The 20282-nt window shown below is 39.2% G+C and overlaps 1 protein-coding gene across 1 annotated transcript in view; it reads right to left on the bottom strand.

The window, feature by feature from the left end:
* Kif27 (kinesin family member 27) overlaps window positions 1-20282 on the bottom strand; it is a 123711-nt gene that overhangs the window by 57197 nt on the left and 46232 nt on the right. The window contains exon 5 of the mRNA XM_017800475.2: window positions 1416-1619. Coding sequence (XP_017655964.1) covers window positions 1416-1619 — 204 coding nt within the window. The remainder of the gene's footprint in view (window positions 1-1415; window positions 1620-20282) is intronic.

Here is a 20282-nt window from a genome sequence, read left to right as displayed (position 1 = left end):
GATGTCTTTCAGCCGTCCATATTGTATCATGTCCCTTTCCTGCATTTCCCTTCTCTGTGCTTCCCAGACACTGAGGCAATGAAGCTCCCATGTCCATGATATTCTTTCTCACAGTGGGCCTAGAAAGGAGCCAAGTGATCAAAGTGAATCCTCTGAACCCAATGAGCCAAAATAAATCTTTCCTCTTTTAAGATGATTTCCTTGGATATTTGGTCACAGTGATAAAGAAATCTAATACTCCTCTCAAATAGGCTATGAAAATTAACCATATAGTCAAATAGAAAGAAAATATCTGTGACTTTCCAAAGTAAAATTGAAATTAATAATAACAATGGTTTCAAATGTAAAGTCTGGGACTGGAGAGATGAATCAGCACTTAAGAGCACTGGCTGCTCTTGCAGAAGACCCAGGTTTGGTTCCCAGCACCCACATGGTGACTAACAACTATCTCTAACTCCAGTTCTAGTGGATCTAACCCCCTCCTCTGGCCTATGTGGGCTTTTAACAATGGATGCACTTACATACACGCAGGTCTAACATTTGTAACCATAAAATAAAAATAAATAAACCCCAAAATTTTAAATATAGAGTCTAAGCACTTAAAATTGAAAAGCATGCAGGTAAGGGTTTCTCTTACTGAACTGAAGCATCTGAGCCTGGGACATAATAGAGGTACTCATGGATGTATCGTGAGGATGCAGTGTGATGGGCACTGTTAAGAGTCAGTGTCACACATAAACTCTCCAATACATCCCCAACATGATAACCCCCAGGCTTATTCTAAGGAAACTCACTGAGGTTTAGTCATACCTAAACCTGCCCAAGACAAAGTTTCTAACCCCCATGTGCAACTTGTTTCTCATATTTCTTATCCCTCTGACTGTAATTTACAATACAGATCTCAAACAAACAATTGCCCATCATAAAACTAGTACAGAGAAACAAAAAATTATCAATCTGCTAATTAAGTAGTTTCCATAGTAAATTCCTTGATGATTTATTCAAGAGAAATCTACATACACATTAATTCATCTACAGATCAGTACCTATACATCTACAAATAAAAATTAAAACTAAGTTTCATGTTGATTTTTCATAGTGATTTTCTTCACTATGTCAGCTTCGTAACAGACTGAATGACACCAAGGTTTTCTTTGAAAATTGTAAGATAAATAAATACTGTCTAGCTTTACCTTGCCTTTGAGAAATTAAAGGGAAAAAACTCATGAAGCTATCAAACTTAGTCATTTCTGAAAAAGCAATGGCAAAGACAGCTCTTTATCCTTGATGAAGTCCAGAATATTATCTTTATTCAAGTATTCCCTGTAAGTATAACTAAACATTCTCTTACTATTCTTAAAAATGCTTAAGAGGAAATGTACATACAGAAGTCCATAAAACCAAATGGACTTTACCTTCTTGATATCTTGTCTGGATGGGACATAAATGTAATGCCCCAGATGAGTATCAAATGGTACAGTATATGGTCTCTTCTCGGGAATCCTGATATCAGGCCCAACTCTACAATTTTCCTTAGTTGAAGATGTCATTGACAGTTGTTTTGTTAATTCTTCATTCAGCTGATCCACAAGAAATTGCTGTTCTGTTATAACTTCATTCTTTGTCGAAGAGAGACAACAATTTGAAAAATAGAGAACCTCAGTACAATGTGCAAATCATGATTTAAAATGAATTTACATTGGCTAAAATCATATTACCTAAACAGGACCTCATTCATTACTTCTGGTAGTCATAAGTAACTAGTAATGCTCTAAGAAGTGAAAATCTTTTTTTTTTTTCCTGCAGTGGAGGGGATCAAACCCAAGACCTTATGCATACTAGTTAAGTACTCTATCACTGCCCTTCATTCCCAACCCTGTAGAAACTTTCTTGGTAGTAAGCAGAAAAGCAGCCAAAAGAGTCAAATACTTCAAAATAATAATGCCCCATTAATTGTGACTGGATAATTTGTGTTTCCTTAGCTATTTTATGAGTGTATTGCCTGTATGTATGTAAGCACACCCACGTTATACAGTGCCTACTGAGGCCAGAAAAGGACATCGGATTCCCTCAAACTGGAGTTACAGATAGTTGTTAGTCGCCATGTGGGAGCTGGGATTTGAACCTGGGTCTTCTTCAAGAGCAACCAGTGCTCTTAACCACTGAGCCAGCTCTCAGCCCTGCTTAGCTATTTTTAAAAACTATAAACTTTCTGACTGAAACGAGGAAGGAACAAAATTGGGAAGTAGAAGTATTACACATAGTGAGAGTTATAGCAAAGGAGACAGAAAATGGTAACTTTAGTGAAGAGAAAGCTTTATTCAACAGAAAAGGCAAAAGCACAGAGAGATAGGAGATAGCTAGCCAGTAGTCTTGGGAAGAAGAGAACCTGGAACTCTAAGGCAGAGAAACTGTCTCAGGAGTGTGTCTATGGATGATTTTAGTTTTTATGTATCTCCTAAACAAAAATTTTGAAACACAGTCAATGTAGAAAGCTTTAACTTCATTCTTTATTTTGCAAACACAAAAAATATGTAAACAAAAATTATCGGCTAAAACTTGGGAAGTAGCTCAGTTGACCCCCCCGCCAACAACAAAGAAACTGGGCATGGTAGCGCATGTCTGTAATCCCAACACTCAGGAGGATCAGAAGTTCATCCTTTGCTATATAGTGAATTTGAGACTAGTTATGGGATGCAGGAGACCCTGTCCAAAAAAAAAAAAAACAACAAAAAAAGTCAGCCAGGTGTGGTAGTCCTGGCTAGTAATCTCAGATCTCAGAAAGAGGAGGTAGAGAGATCATGAGTTTGAATCCAGTCTTGGTTACAAAGTGAGAGTCTGTCTCAAAAAGCAAAACAAAGAAACATTGTCATCCATCTTAATTTTACAAGTACTACAAAGTTTAAGTAGGGGAGAAACCGCCTGAAATTACATTGCATTAATAAAGAACAATAAAATACAATCTTATTCACCTAGTAGGATAGTTAAAAATTCAATACTAGTGACACTTAAGAAGTATCAAATGTAGTTCTTACATTGCTGAGGAAAAGGGTAAAGCACTAATTAATATTAGATTGTAAGGGTGCACAGTACACTCTAGATAAGCACTAAAAAGCAGAATAAAAGTACAACTTCTAAATTAAAGGAGAAAACATTAGAAAAACAAAAATATATCCATCTGACCCAAAGAAAGGTAAGGAAGGAGAGGAAAAAGAACATTGAGTGGGATGGATAAATAAAAAGAACACAGATAATTTAAACCAAAATATTTTGATACATTTAAAAGACTGAAATTCCCTGCTGGCTAGCTCTCATAGTATGAGAAGGTACTGGGGAAGGAAAGGCACCACTGGCATTAGCCAACAGTAAACCTTGAATACTACAATACAGACCTGCTAGGCAAGATGTGTCCACTGACACAATAATGGCATGGATGTTATGGGGGTAACTAACTGCTTTCTGACTGGATTTGAGGCCTTTTCTACAAAACGAAATTCATGTTTGATACTGTAAACCTAGCTGTGAATGTACTATTGTTGTTTTTCTAAATGGACATGTTGTCAAACTACCTTCTAAATATTTAAGTGAATACCCATAGATTACTGGTGCTCTCAAACCCAATCAGAGATGTTTCTTTCTACAGTAGCAAACAATTAATGCGGAGACTCACAACTAGTTAAAGTGCTGAGAGTAAGTGACTGTTGAGTGCTCAGTCCTAAACAGGACATCTATATCAACCCCAACGCAAGTTTCAGGGAACATCAAGGAAGAGGAGGCAGAAAGAATATAAGAGCCAGAGGATGGAGAGGAGTACTATGAGATGCTATCTTCTGGCTATGACATGAAATCACTGAAGATATTGTTACCTGCTTGAAAGACCTGTACAAGATCAAGTCAACAAGATCAGTTAACACACCAGCAGGCAGAACTAACTGGATTCAGCAGCTTATAGAAAAATTTAAACTGATAAATGGATAATGAAAATGTGGTACATTTACACAATAGAGTCCTACTCAGCAGTAAAGAAAGGACAAAATCAGGAATTTGCAGGTAAATGGATAGAACTAGAAACTATAGTATTAAGAAACACAGACTCAGAAAAACAAGCAATGTATGGTCTCTCTCATTTGTGGATCATAACACCAAATCTTTATATGTGAGTATATATTCTGATGCAACTGCAGGAGCCAGAAAAATGGAAAGGTACCATGGCGCCAAAGGGACAGATAGAGTCTGAGAAGGGAGGGGGGCTGTAGGAAACAAATGCTACCAAGGAGGAAGTGGGGGGAGGGGGACATTTAAATGGGAAGGATATACAAAAAACCACAGGGGTAAAGTGGAAGAAGGAGCTCAAGAGGTGGGGAATAACAGCAGGTATTATCTCCTCTCTGAAGACTAGCTCTCATAATTCTAGAGGATACTATGCAAGCTGCTAAGGGAGAAAATCGATCAATGGCCCAACTCCAACAGTGAAAACTAATAACCAAAACAATGATCAACACAGCAAACTATATTGATGCAGTAGTGGCACTTTTATCTTGGGTGTAATCAACAGCTATCTAACTGGACTTAAAGCCCACTTAATGGGAAAGAACTCATGTGTGGCACTGTAAACACAGCCAAATACATATAGCTGAAGGAGTCATAGAGCCTATAGAAAACCCTACATCTGTCATACCTATAGACAAATGTAATTTCTTAGTATATACTATGTATCCTTATGTTTACCAGTCACCTCTCACCAAAAAAGTTTCTTCTTGTAATAGAGCCTATTATAGAATTATACAACAGTCACATACAGAAAGTAAGTGTCTTTGAAATGCCCAGCTCTAAGTGACACGTCTACAATGGAACCTCTTCACCTAAGAATCACAGAACATAATGGAACAAGGGTTAGAGAGAATCTAATGCATCTCTTGGCTCTCACTAGTGAAACTTCATGCAATAGAGGGCAATAAACACAGGTCACAACTGACCAAAATATAGAAAATAAGAGACTATACAGTGTGTGTCCCTGGATAGGACTCATATTAAACCTCACCTACCCAAGGCTCAGGGACCACTGTGAAAGTGGGGGTCGAAAGATTGTAAGAGCCAGGGGTGGTACATGACCATAAGGAAACAGAGTCCTCCAGGCTGCTGGGAACTTGCTCATATGAACTAAGAGCAATGGTGACAGCATCCAAGAGACCATGGCAAACTCAGACAACTTCAGCATAAAACTGGGGAAAAGGGCAGCAGGCCCCAACCTCAGCTGAGGAACTATTGGCAGCTGGTCACTGCTGGTTGAGGAAGAGTCCATCTTCTTTAAGGGAGTGATGCTAGATAGGCTGACCAGGCATCAGTGGATGAACTCACATCGAAGGACATCTAGGTAAATAAATTTAACTCAATAGGCCTTAACATATATGACAGAATGCATGAAACCCTGTGGGTGGGCTGTGGAGAAGTACAGATAGGGGAAGGGGTCTAAAAATGATTAAGATGTTTTGCATGAAACACACAAAAATTCAATAATATACAATGGGAGAAATTTTTTAAATTTTATTTATTATTTTTATTTTATATGTATGCATATGTTGCCTGCCTGTAGGTAAGTGCACCTGTGTCGTGCAATGCCCACAGAGGTCAGAAGAGGCTGTCAGATCCCCTGGGACTGGAGTTACAGACAGTTGTTAGTTGCCATGTGGGTGCTAGGATTTGAACCCGGGTCTTCTGCAAGAACATCCAATGTTCTTAACTGCTGAGCCATCTCTCCAGCCCCGATAATGGAAAAAGAATTTTAAAAGGAGAAGGCACAGAGGTGGGAGGGGGACATGTTGGGGGATGTCTAAAGGGAGCGGGAGAGAGAAGTTGGGGGTGAACATTGTATACATGTACACAATTGCCAAATGATAAATAAAAGATATTTGAAATAAAAATAAAATAAAATAAAAATATGAAAATAAGTAAAACACCAAAATCATACACAGTATGTTATTGAACCAGAAGACAAGCTCAAATACATAAATGAACTTAAAATAATTCTATTAAAAGAAAAATACATCAGAGAAAAAAAAAAACAACTGTGTAAATACCAATCAAAAGACAGAACACTGAGGGTTAGAGAGATGGCTCAGTGGTTAAAAACACTTGACTGCTTTTCCAGAGGATCCAGGTTCAATTCCCAGGACCCATATGGTGGCTAACAACTGTCTGTAACTCCAGATCCAGGGGACCCAACACCCTCTTCTGGTTTCCACAGGCTTTGGACAGCACTGGTGCAAACAAACATACATGCAAGCAAAACATTCATACACATAAAAATACAAATAAATTTTTAAAATTTAAAAAAGAAAGTTGATGTAGCCATAGTAGGATCAAAGAAGACTTATTGCTAAAACCATTAGAGGAGATAAGAGGTTAAAAAGTTACTAAAATAGCAATTCAACAGGATGAACTATCAATTTGTATGTACTTAATAACACAACTTCAATACATATAATGTGAAAATTATCAGGATGACATAAAAAATGACATAAATCCAAAATCATTATGGAAGATTTTTAATACTCTTTAAATTAGTGGTACAATAAAAAGACCACAAATGTGATAAAAGACATAAATTTAAATACTAGGATTAACTATATTCAATCATTGCAGAAAATGTGGGGTTGGCCACTGGACACAGGGCCTCATACATGATGGCAAATGCTCTACCAGTGACCTATATCTTCAGCTAAAAGACAGTAATAAAATTGGTAATTCCTTATTAAAACTGCTCAAGGGGGGAAAAATGAGGCAAAGCATAAAGAACCAGGAGTGGAAAATGGAATATGACTATAAAATTGAAGGCATGACAGAACAAGAGAATATCAAAAGCAAACATGCAACTAAATTTGAAAATTCAGAAATAATGATCAATCTCGTTGGTATATGTGGATACAGAAATCCTATGCAACATAGTGACAAACCAAATCTATCACAATTGTGCAAAGTTAACATAGCAGACTTAAGAGAACTAACTGCTCTCCTTGCAAAGACCTGAAACTAGTGTCCAAGAACTTCAATTTAGGGAGAATTCCCAACAATGTGATAATAGTGACTAATTATGAACACTTGCTTTCTCTCTAGTAGTCTGTTAAATATGCTCTAGATAGAGGGTACCCTCAAGACCAGCCCCCATTTTTACCACAAGCACTGAGTATCTACCAAGTTTCTCTGATAACATTTCAATATTGGCACAACTTGTTGCTGAAGAATTAAGTAGAACCTGTGTGACCCACTGGAAAATGAACATTGGAATGCTTGCATCTAGTTTCCATCAGACTTTTCCTTTCTCTGACTGAACTCTGTATCCTTTCACTGTAATAAAAGTCAGCCATAAGAACAAATACATACTGAGTCCTTTTAAAGTGAAGGCAATCTTGGGAACACAACAGTATTTTACAACAAAAAAGGAGGTTATTCCAGGAAAATAAGCTGGGTATAAAATAATATTAGTAAATAAAAGAGAAAAATTATAAGATTAGGATCTCATTTAACAAAAATTGAGCTGGGGGTGTAGTCTGATGGTATAGCATTTACTTACTGTACATGAGGCTCTAGGTTTGATCCTTAGCACCACCAAAATAAAGCAGATAAAATTCAAAATTCATTCATAATAAAAATTCTCAGCAGGGGCTGGAGAGATGGCTCCGCAGTTAAGAACACTGGTTGTTCTTGCAGAAGACCCAGGTTCGAATACCAGCACCCACATGGCAGCTAACAACTGTCGGTAACTGCAATCCCAGGGGATCTGACAGCCTTTTCTTCGAGTTCACTTTCCAGCACCCACAACTGGCTCAAAATCACCTGTAACTCTAGCCCCAAGAGATCCAATACCCTCTTCTGACCTCCAGGAACACCTGTGCATATACAAATGTTTTAAAAAATAAATAAATAAAAATAAATTCTCAGCAAAGAAATGTCCCTTAGTTTAATAAAAGGTAATTAAATAACATGTTTCTTTATAGTAGAATGTTGACAACTTTTTCTCTATCACTGGACAGAGGACAAGGATGCTCATTATCCCCACTTGTAATCAAAGCTATACTGAAGATCTCAGCAAATACAGAAAGGTAAAAAAAAAATAGGTTAACATGGTAAAGTGCTGGGGGGTTTGAACCAGCAACCCCCGCACAATGATTGGGGATGAGTAAGCACGCCATTCGCCAGCCCACGCCGCCCCCAGTACCCGGGGTCTCTCAGACACAGCGGGGAGTCTAGCCAAGCAGGGACTCATTTATTACAGGTGTTACAGAGCTTATAAAGGCACCTGGAAATCCCCACCCCCAGGGTGTATCTTAAGGATGGTCATGCACTGATCATGCACTCCTCAGCAGTGCGGAAGTATTCTTCAGACTTTCAAAGCAAGCCAGGGTGCCCCAGTAACTTCCTTTCGGACCTATGCAAGGTGGGGCCTTTAGGTCCCCACAGTAAAGCAAAGCCAGGTGCACACCTGCAATCCTAGTACTTAGGAGGCTGAGACTAGTCTATATAATGAGACCTGATCTCCAAAAGGTTGTAAAGGGGTAAATAAAATATTATTTGCACATCACACAATTATAAATGAAAATACAGAATAATTTACAGATAAAATATCAAAATGAAGGCCTGGCATGCTGGCACACACCTTTACTCCCGAGCACTAGGGAAGCAGAAGGCAGGCAGATTTGTAAATTCAAGGCCAGCTGGGTCTACATAGTGAGTTTTAGGCCAGCAAGAGCTACATACTGAGAGCCTGACTCAAAAAACAAAAACAAAACAAATAAAAAAATGGAAAGAAAGGGAGGGAGAAATGAACAAACCAACAACACACACATCAGAATGAAAGGATAAAAGGATTAGGACTAGCTGGATCTGGTGGTGTGAGAGGCTAAGGCAAGAGGACAGACTCGCAAGTTCAAGGCCATCCTGATCTACAAATGAGTTCAAGACCAACCTTGACAGCTTAATAAAACCAAAGCTCAAAATAAAAAGTAAAAAGAGGGCTGAGAAATAAAGCTGAGTGGTAGAATGTCTGTCTAGCATGTGTGAGGCCCTAGGTCAAAACACACACATATGCACCCCCCACACACACACACATGCATGCAAGCACACACAAAGGTGAGAAATAGGTTGGAGATGCAGCTCATAGTTAACAGATTTATGCATAAATACAGTGCTTGCCCCACCTGCATGAAGCCTTGCTTTAAGTTGCTGGGTATGTAAGAATATATGAAAGTCAACCCATTTCCACATACCAATAAGCAAGCAGGAAGATTTAATTTTAGTAAGGCTGCTTTGACAGCCACATTAGAAAAAAAAAAAAGTACTCAGGAATAAATAGAGTCAGATGCTGTGGCTCACACCTGTAATCCCAGCATTCAAAAGGCAGAGGCAGGCAGATCTCTGTGAGTTCGAAATCAGTCTGGTCCACAAAAGGCATTCATTCTAAGACAGCTAGGGATACATGGTTACACCCTGTCTCAAAACACAAAAACCAACTAAACAAAAAAGAATAAATCTAACAAATATGTTTAACACTTATGCAAATAAAATATTTGGAAAAAGTCAAAGGAAATGTAAGTAAATTGAGGACTATACTGTGTTCATACATTAAAAGACTCATAATCAAAAGATGCATATTCTTGCCGGACATGGTGGTGCACGCCTTTAATACAAGCACTTGGGAGGCAAAGGCATGCAGATCTCTCTGAACTTGAGGCCATTCTGGTCTACGTACTGAGTTCCAGGAGAGCCAGAGCTACACAGTGAGACCTTGTCTCAAAAATAATTTTTTTTTTTTGGTCTTTTTGAGACAGGGTCTTCCTGTAGCCCCAGCTGACCTGGAACTCATTATGTAGACCAGGCTGGCCTTGAACTAACAGAGATCCACCTACTCCTGCCTCCTGAGTGCTGGGATTACAGGCGTGTGCCACCACGCCCAGCTTAAAAATAGTTTTTTTTAAAAAAGGTTATTCTGACTGTTCTTTCAGAAGACCCTGGTTTGAATCCCACTGCATGACATGGGTGCACTTACCTACATGCAGGCAATACACACAGACACATAAAATAAAAATAATAAATAAAATTTAAAAATAAATACATAGCCAGGTGTGGTGGCACACGCCTGTAATCCCAGCACTCAGGAGGCAGGAGTAGGTGGATCTCTGTTAGTTCAAGGCCAGCCTGGTCTACATAATGAGTTCCAGGTCAGCTGGGGCTACAGGGAGACTCTGCTTCAAAAAGACAAAATAAATAAATTAATTAAATAAATAAATATATAAATAAATAAATGTTATTCTTTGCAAACTACAGACTCAATGCAAAACCAAAATCACACGGCTTTGTGTGTGTGTGTGTGTGTGTGTGTGTGTCCCAACAAGCTAATTCTAGAAATCTATATGGAACAACCAATATATTTGGATTGGGCAGACTGGAGAACAGAGAAGGCAGCACTGCTCTACAGAGTGTGTGTGTGTGTGTGTGTGTGTGTGTGTGTGTGGTGTGTGTGTGTGTGTGAGGGAGGGTCTTACTATGTAGCCCCAGCTGGTCTGGACCTTGCTATGCAGACCATCCTAGGCTGACAGCAATCTCACAGAGATCTGCCTGCATCTGCCTCCCTAGTGGCTGGGGTTAAAGGTGGCATCACCATGCCCAGCAGAATATCTGTATTTTTATGAACCTCTAATCACTGCAAAACATGATCCTGGTTCAAGAATATACAAACAGGTGACTCTCTCTTGAGAGCTCTGTACTTCCTCTTAACGACTACTATCGTTTTCTTAAATACTTCTCTCCTTTCTTTCTCCCCTGCTTCCTCCCACCTCTCTCTTGCATGCATACACATTATTAAATCTATATTAAAACTGTTTCCTAATAAATTCCAACTTTGCTTCAAAAATATATAGATACATGTTGGGAGATCTCTGTTATGCAAAGTCGAAGCCCCTTCACACCGGACAGCTCATGCAGCTCGGGTTATGTGCTGCGGGCTCCTTTCATAGCAGGGTGTCTTCCTGGCATCTTTCCTGTCTCTCCTTTTGAAGTGGCCGCCACGAATGTCATAACATAAACATGGCCTTTGGCTCTAGGCAGACCATGCCTTCCTGTGTGATTTTTACAGGCGGCCAGCAGTCTAGCAGTGTGGCAGAAATCCACTTCCACATGTAAATATAATGCCTCACAAAGCATCTAACAGCCAAAGCTTTTACCACTACCCCCATGGTATAAAATATCCTAGCCTTCTCTTAATAGTGGGAAATTGGGTCAGAGACAGGATCCCAGAGATTGGGTCCCAGAGAGAATAAAGCTGTAAGCACAGACTGAGCCGAGCCCTGAGTCTTGTGTACCGGCAACCTGATCCCCCCCAGAGGACAGCACTCTCCGTTACCGACCCACGGACACTAGCTTTCGCCATCTCCGTACTCCTTCCCTGTGTGGCTCAGTGGCCAGGAGCCTCGCATCCTGAGGAAGAGTACACGGGTGAAATAGAGACGGGATTCCGGCTGGACAATGCTCTAGTAGCAGAGTAAGCTCTCAGCACCAGAGAAGTTGCGACAGCCACAAGCTGTCGCCAGCTCCAGAGACACGGGGCCAAGCTGCCGGGAAAGCCTGCGGACCCGCTGTGCCGCTCCCGGAGCCACCACGTCCCAGAGAAGTCTGCGGACCCGCAGGGAGTGAGCGCACCCTGCGCCCAGAAAGAGCGCAGTCTCCCCATAGATACAAATAAACCAAGAGACTACAATAGAAGGCTCATAAATAGTAATAGATTCACATATAAATGGACCTTGATTTAAGATAACATTCAGAACTGTGATGAAAGAATAGTTATTTTCAACAAATGATGCTGGAACACTGGGCTTTGGTATGAAAAAAAAACATCAAACTTCACCCTTTAACCTAGATACAAAAGTTAGTTTCAGGAGAAAGATAAAACTTAATGTTTAAGGCAAAACAATAAAATTCCTGGAAGATAATATAGAAAATATCCTCAAAGGAAAGGATTAGAAAAAGAAAAACATGGGCAGTACTGAACAGTGCATAGATCATGGAAGGAAACAAAAGTGTCCATAATTGGATGAAAATGAAAATATAACATCCTAAAACCTATGAGGTACAACAAAGCCAGGCCTAAGAGGGAAGTTTATAACTTAAGTGCCTATGTTACAAAAGCAGAGTGATCTCAAATAAATGACTTGATGAAGTACCTTACGGCTTCAGCAAAAACAAGAATAAATCAACCCAAAACACATATAGACAGAAAGAATAAATATTTGGATAGGAATGAACAAAATAGAAACAAAGAAAATAAAAAGACCAGAAAAAAAGTTGGTTCCCTGAAATGATAAAATTGATAAAATTAGCCATATTAACCAAAAAGACAGAGACAGAGAGAGACAGACAATGAGAGATCCATATTAGTAAGATCAGATGAAAAGAGATTATAACAGATACCAATGAAATTGAGAAATCATAAGAGCATACCTAAAAAACCTGTATTTTACCAAACTGGAAAATGTGAAAGAAATGGATGACTTTCTAGATGTACATGACGTAACAAAGTTAAACCAAGATGAGATACACAAATTAAGCAGACTCTTAACAAGCAATGAAATTGAAGCTTATGGTACAAGTGTGGTGGTGCATGCCTTTAACACCAGCACTCAGGAGGGGAAGCAGAGGCAAGCTGATCTCTGTAAGTTCCAGGCACCTGGATCTAGGGAGACACTGTCTCAAAAAGATTAAAAACAACAACAACAAAAATCCAACAAAACAACCTTATACATTTCCCTCTGTTTTTTCACATAAACTCAGAAGCTTACAGAAAAAAAATCCATATACAAAATACACAAAAGTGCATATGTACAGCTAAAGGTTATATAACAAAAAACACAGTGCCAGGCACGCCAGGCAAGAGAAATCTCCCTTCAAGTTGTTGGTCAAGGTAGTCCAAGAGACTCCAAAAAAAAACCCAAACCAAAACAAAAAACTACATACACACAGGCTATTGATACAGCCCTTGATTGCCACCCCGCCCAGAACTTGAAGATAAGACACTATTGCTGAAGACAGGACATAATTTAGACAAAGGACTTGGAGCTTATCGAGCTGGAACTGACCTGGGAGCCTCTTCCCTGAAGACTAGCTCTCATAGTATCAGAGGATCCTATACAAGCTGCCAAGGGAGAAAACCAATCAATGGTCCTACCCAGCTGTAAAGCCTAAAAACACAACAATGGCTAGCTGTGTAAACTATCTCTATTGGTGCATTAGTGGCACTGTTATTTTGGGGTAATCAGTTATCTAATAGGATGTAAGGCCTGCTCAATGGGAGGGAACTCATGTATTGGTACTGTAAGCAGCCAAATACACATGGCTGGAGAGGGGACAGATCCTAGAGAAAAGTCTACTTTTGTCACATTCCTAGACCAACATGAAATTTGGTGGTGGTGGGGGGGGGTTCTATAGAGAGGTGCAGACAGGGGAGTGGATCTAAATATGATTAAGATGTATGAAAGTTGTAAAACATCAATAAAAAATGAAATTTGAAAAAGAAAATTACAGGAAGATTTATTTTATCAATAAAGACTTTTTAAAAGTTTTTTTTAAATCTCCTTACTAAAAAAGACCCAGGTAGAGATGGATTTACTGTAGAATTCTACCAGACCTTTAAAGAAAAATTAAAACCAATGCTTCTCAAAATGCTCTGTAAAACAGAAAATTAAGGAATGCTTTCAATCTCTTTCTACAAAGCCAGCATTATGTGACTACCAAATCTAGATAAAGAAGAAAACTTGGCAGGCAGGATGACTCAAAGCATTTGCTGTCCAAGTCTGATGACCTGAGTCTGATACCTGGACCCCCACATAAAAGCAAAGGAGCAAACCAGTTCCACAAAGTTGTCCTCTAACCTACACATACACACCATGGCAAGTGAGTGGTCCTCCAATATCATGCACACACATACATATAGTAATAGTCAATAAAATAGTTTTAAAAATAAAGAGGGGCTAGAGAGATGGCTCAGTGATAAAGACCATTTGCTGCTCTTATAGAGAACCCTAGTTCAGCTCACGGCACCCATGATCAGAAGCTTACAACTGCCTCTAACTCCAGCTCCAGGGAATCTGACACCTTCTAGCCTCTACAGTAACCTGCACACATACGTGTGCATACACCCACAAACAAACACACACACACACATAAATAAAAATAAGTATTTTTACAGACTATTATAGACTAATAACCCCCATGAATATAGACACAAAAATCTCAATAAAATATCTGCAAATAGAATTAAAAAACACAACAAAAAGACCATCTGGCATGATCAAGTTGGCTTTATTCCAAAGATGCATGGATGATTCAACATGTCAAATCAATAAATCTAATTCATCACAAATGCCCTCAAGCTTAGAAATCACATGATCATTTCAACAGAAAAAGAAAACATTTTGATAAAATCCAACATCCCTTCATGATAAAAATCCTAGGGAGACTAGGAATGGAGGAAGCATATCTCAATATAGGCTACATGTGGCAACTCAGCCAACGTTATAGTAAATGGAGAAAAACTCCAAGAACTTCAACTAATATCAGAGCAAGACAAGAGTGTCCACTTTCTCCACTCTTATTCAGTAATATTGAGTAATACTGAAGCCTTAGCTAGAGCAATAAGACAGGAAAAGCATGTAAGAGGGATAGAAATAGGAAAGAAATCAAAGTATTCTCATAAAACTTATATATAACCTATATATGAGACCCTATGGACTACCAGAAAACACTTAGAGCTGATTTTATTAGTTACATTCCTGTTGCTGTGATAAACCACCATGACCAAGGCAGATAAGAGGTTATTGGGTTTACAGTTCCAGAGGGATAAGAGTCCATCAGGGCAGAGGAGGCAGCTATAGCAAAAAGCTGAGTGTTCACATCTTAAAGCACTCTCAGGAAGCAGAGAGAAACCACAAGTTGGATGGGCTAAGAACTCTCACTGCCCACCTCCAGTGACACGCTTTCTTCAGCAAGCTTGCACCTCCTAAGCCTTTCAAAACAGTGCCACCAACTGGGACAGTGTTCAAACACTTGGAGCCTGAAGGGGACATTCTTCATTCAAACCATCACACTAATAAACACTTTTAGCAAAACAGATATAAAATTAACATACAAAAGCCAGAGTCCTTCCTACAAACTAATGATAGTATATTAAGAAAGAAATCATAGGAACAATCCCTCTCATAATAGTCTTTAAAAATACCTTAAAATAAATCTAGTCCATTCTATAATGAAAACTTTAAAACACTGAATAAAGAAACTGACAAAAACACAAGAAGATGGAAAGACCCCCCATGCTCAAGGATTGGAGGGATTAGTATTTTGAAAATGTCCATCCTACCAAAAGTAATCTATGGACTCAATGCAATCAAAACCCCAGTACCATTCTACAGATAAAATTTAAAACAATCTTAAAATTCATACAGAAGCAGACCCCAGATAGCAAAAGCAATCCTGAGCTAAAAGCAACACAACTAGAAGTATCATCACACCTGATTTCAAGTTATACTACAAAGCCAAAATAATAAAAACCAGCATAGCACCAGCACACAGAAAGAATAACAAATGCTGGCAAGGATGTAGGGAAAGAGAATTCTTTCTATTGAATTTTTAGAATGTTCATACAATTTAGATTGATGGTATTTAGATCCCCTCCCCTAGCCCCCAACTTCCCCTGTCCAATTTAAAAAAAATTGGGGGTGGGGATCTTTTTGAGGCAGGGTCTCCCTGTAGCCCCAGCTGGCCTGGAGCTTGCTATAGTGACCAGGCTGGCCTTGAACTCACAGAGATCCACCTGCCTCTGCTTCCTGAGTGCTGGGATTAAAGGCATGTGCCACCACACCCAGCCTGCCCCTGCCCAATTTAATATATATAAATTATATATAATTATTAATATATAGTCTTATAGAATCTAATTTATGTCCCCAAATGTCCTTCAGTGTGGGTCCATCCATTGAGCCCAACAAGAATACCATCCCTATAAGATATTGTCTTCTCCCCTCCCAGCAGCCATCAGTTGCCAAAAGTTCCTTAGCTTGGGTTGGATTTCTTACCCACTACCCCATGTCTATGCTGAGATTTTGTCTGGTTTGAACTTGCATAGGACTTGTGCATGCTGTCACCATTGCTGTGAGTTTATATGTATAACTGATCAGCTGTCTGGAAGACTAATTCTTTGTGGTAATCCACCCCCTCTGACTCTTATCATCCTTCTGCCTCCTCTTCTGCAATGACCCCTAAGCCTTAAGAAGCAGAGATTTGAAATGTGTCCTAATCAAGATTAAGCATTCTAAGGCCTCTTGTTCTCTGCACATTGTGGGAAAGGGAAATTCTTAATGTTGAGAGTATAAACTGGTGCAGCTACTATGGATATCAGTGTGGCAATATCTCAAAAAGCCACAAGTAGAACCATATGACCCAGCTATACCACTCCTATGCATTTACCCAAAGGAATCTATACTATGGAACACAGATATCTATAAATCTCTGTTCATTGCGGCTCTATTCACAATAGCTAGAAAATACAATCAGCTTAGCTGTCCCATCAGCTGAAGAATGGATAACAAAAATGTGGTATTTATATAAAACAGAATTCTATTTAACTAAAAAGGAAAAATGAAATTATAAAATTTGCAGGAAAAATGCATAGAATGAGTAAAAGACTATACTGAAAGAAGCTGCCCAGGTCCAGAAACACAAATGATGTATGTGCTCATATTTGAATCCTAACTTCAAAATTTTAGATATGTTAAAAGATCCTTGAGAAGTAGCGGGGGGGGGGCTCTCCACAGGGATGGGGACAGTGAAGCACACATGATATGAAAGTAAAGGGGGAGAATGTTAGGGGTATAAAAGTTGTAACAGCTGGGCATGGTGGGACACACCTCTAGTTTCAGCACTCAGGAGGCAGATCTTCGTGAGATCAAGGCCAGCCTGGTCTACATATGAGTTCCAGGCTAGGTGAGGCTACAGAGGGACCCTGTCTCAAAAAAAAAGTTGAAACATGGCTAAAAAAAAAGTTGAAAGGGGAAGTTGCTGAGAGGGTCAACCAAAACTAAGGTCAACCAGATCAGCCATATGGAAACACTGCTGTATAAACAAAGTGAAAAATGTAACTTAACAAAAAAGAAGTTTGCATGGAAGTATTCTGCATGAGTTGACAGTACTGCTACCAGAAGCCACAGGTTTTTAAGCAAACACCTCAGTGCAGGTATTAGAAAACTCCCTATGAGCTGTTGGCCAGAGAGCCTCCAGAACAACAAGCTCTCAGTGACTGTTCTAGCTTGCTTTCTGTTCCTGTGGTAAAACCAAGTAGGAGAGAAAAGGGTTTCCTTCATCTTGTATTTTACAGTCCATCATAGAGGGAGGCCAATGCAGGAGCTCAAGGCAGGAACTGAAGCAGAGACCATGGAGGGAAACATTTACATTTATACCTATAGACTAGTGCTGCTCTCAGGTCTGAGAAGCTTCTTTATGCAGAGGGCAAGAGTTAATGCAGAGACTCACAACTGGTCAAAGTGCTGTGAATAAGCGACTTTCAGTATAGCGACAGGTTATAAAATCAATTTACAAAAATCAGTAGCCTCTCTAAATACCAATAACAAGCAATTGGAGAAAGAATACAGGGAAATGCTCACATTCAAAATTGCTGCAAAAAAAAAGAAATATCTTGGAATAAATCTGACCAAAGACACCAAAGAGCTCTACAATGAAAATTTTCAATCGTTATTAAAAAGAGTGTGGAAGACACCAGGAGATGGAAAGACCTCCCATGTTCATGGATTGGAAGAATTAATATTGTGAAAATGACCATCCTAGCAAAAGCAATATATAGATTCAGTGCAATCCCAATGAAAATCCCCATGACATACTTCAAAGGATTAGAAAAATCCATCCTCAAATTCATATGGAGGCACAAAAGACCCCGGATAGCCAAAGTAACCCTGAGCACAAAGAGCAACACTGGGGGGATTACTATACCAGATCTCAAAGTATACTACAGAGCTATAATCATAAAAATAGCATGGTACTGGTGCAAAAACAGACACATAGATCAATGGAACATCATTGAAGATCCAAAAATGAGTACATGCAATTTCATTCACCTGATATTTGACAAAGGTGCTAAGAACACACTATGGAGGAAAGACAGCATCTTCAACAAATGGTGCTGGCAAAACTGGATCTCCACCTGTAGAAGAATGAAACTAGATCCTATCTTTCACCTTATACAAAAGTCAACTCCAAATGGATCAAAGACCTCAATGTGAAACTGGAAACCCTGAAACTATTAGAAGAAAATATTGGCACTAACTTACAGGATATAGGTGTAGGAAAGGATTTTCTAAATCGGACAGGAGTTCTCAGGAATTAAGGTCAGCAATCAATAAGTGGGACCTCGTTAAACTAAAATTTTCTGTACAGAAAAAAAAAAAAAAACAATCAAAAAAGTGAAGGGAAAACCCACAGAATGGGAAAAAAATCTTCACCAGTGACACATCTGACAGAGGTTTAACATCCAGAATATGTAACGAACTCAATAAACAAAGAAGCGAGAAACCAAATGACCTGATTAAAAGATGGGCTAAAGATCTAAATAGAGAGTTCTAAGAAGAAGTAAAGATAGGTATGAAACATCTTAAAATGTGTTCAACATCCCTAAAAATTAGGGAAATGCAAATTAAAACCACTTTAAGATTTCATCTTACCCCAGTCAGACTGGTTAAGATCAAGAGAACAAATGATACCAAATTTTTTTTTAAATGATGGTGAGAATGTGGAGAAAGGGCACTCTCATTCACTGCTGGTGGGATTGCAAACTCATGCAACCTCTATGGAAAACAGGGTGGAGAACTCTTAAAAACTAAAAATGGGGGGCTGGAGAGATGGCTCAGTGGTTAAGAACACTGGCTGTTCTTGCAAAAGACCTAGGTTCGAATCCCAGCACCCACATGGCAGCTAACAACTGTCCATAAGTCCATTTCCATGGGATCCAACGGCCTCTTCTGTCCTCTGGGGGCACTGCACAACATGGGCCCACTTACCTACATGTAGGCAATACATGCATACACATAAAATAAAAATAATAAATAAAATTTTTTTAAAAAACTAAAAACGAACCTACCATATGACCCAGTTATACCACTCCTTAGCATATAACCAAAGGACTCACCCTACTGTAGAGACACTTGTACAACCATGTTCGTTGCTGCTCTTTTCACAATAACTAAGAGATGGAAGCAACCTAAGTGTCCCTCAATTGATGAGTGGATAATGAAAATATGGTTCATTTATACGATGGAGTTTTACTCAGCAGTAAAGAAAGATGAAATAATGAAATTTGCAGGTAAATGGATGGATCTAGACACTGTTATACTAAGTGAAGTAATACAGACTCAGAAAAACAAACGACATATGTTCTCCCTCATATGTGGGTCCTAGCACCAAATCCTTTTAAATTCCAGGTCCTTTTAATAAGATGGTGCTATACAGCAGTCCCTTCTGATGAAATAACTACCATCATGACGACTTCAGCTAAGCCTGATCACCAAACATTGTCACAATTGGGCTTGTTAACGGTTGTGCTCATTCATTAAAGGAGGGCCAAGCAGTGTCACTGGACCCTTACTGGAGTATCCAGCCACTCTTCCCAGCCACCTGTATGTAATTTGACCCTAATCACACATGGACTCCTGGATTCGGGGAGGGCTGAAGTGTACAATCTGGGGAAGGCTAGGAAGAAAAGGCATGGCACATGCTGGGTAAAGGCTCTCCAGTGTGCATACCCTCAGGTCATACATACACCTCAGCAACCCCTCAGTTCCGCAGTAAAATTTTAATGAAACATTGGCTTGACGCTAGAACCTTAAAAGGGAATAAGCATTGCTTAGGATCTCTAGGAAAAGAAGTTTCACAACCAATGGAAAAAATTGTTAATGCTATTATATCTCACACATGCTGGGTAAAGGCTCTCCAGTGTGCATACCCTCAGGTCATACATACACCTCAGCAACCCCTCAGTTCCGCAGTAAAATTTTAATGAAACATTGGCTTGACGCTAGAACCTTAAAAGGGAATAAGCATTGCTTAGGATCTCTAGGAAAAGAAGTTTCACAACCAATGGAAAAAATTGTTAATGCTATTATATCTCACAATTATTTTTTAAAAAAAAAAAAGAAAGAAAATGAGAATGTAAAAGATGTTGAAAGGATATGGGAAATGGG

Source organism: Nannospalax galili, unplaced genomic scaffold (genome assembly GCF_000622305.1).
Source record: "Nannospalax galili isolate Female #2095 unplaced genomic scaffold, S.galili_v1.0 scaffold1640, whole genome shotgun sequence".
NCBI lineage: Eukaryota > Metazoa > Chordata > Mammalia > Rodentia > Spalacidae > Nannospalax > Nannospalax galili.
Note: the sequence above shows the minus strand (reverse complement) of the source record. Positions and strands in the feature narration are given on the sequence as shown.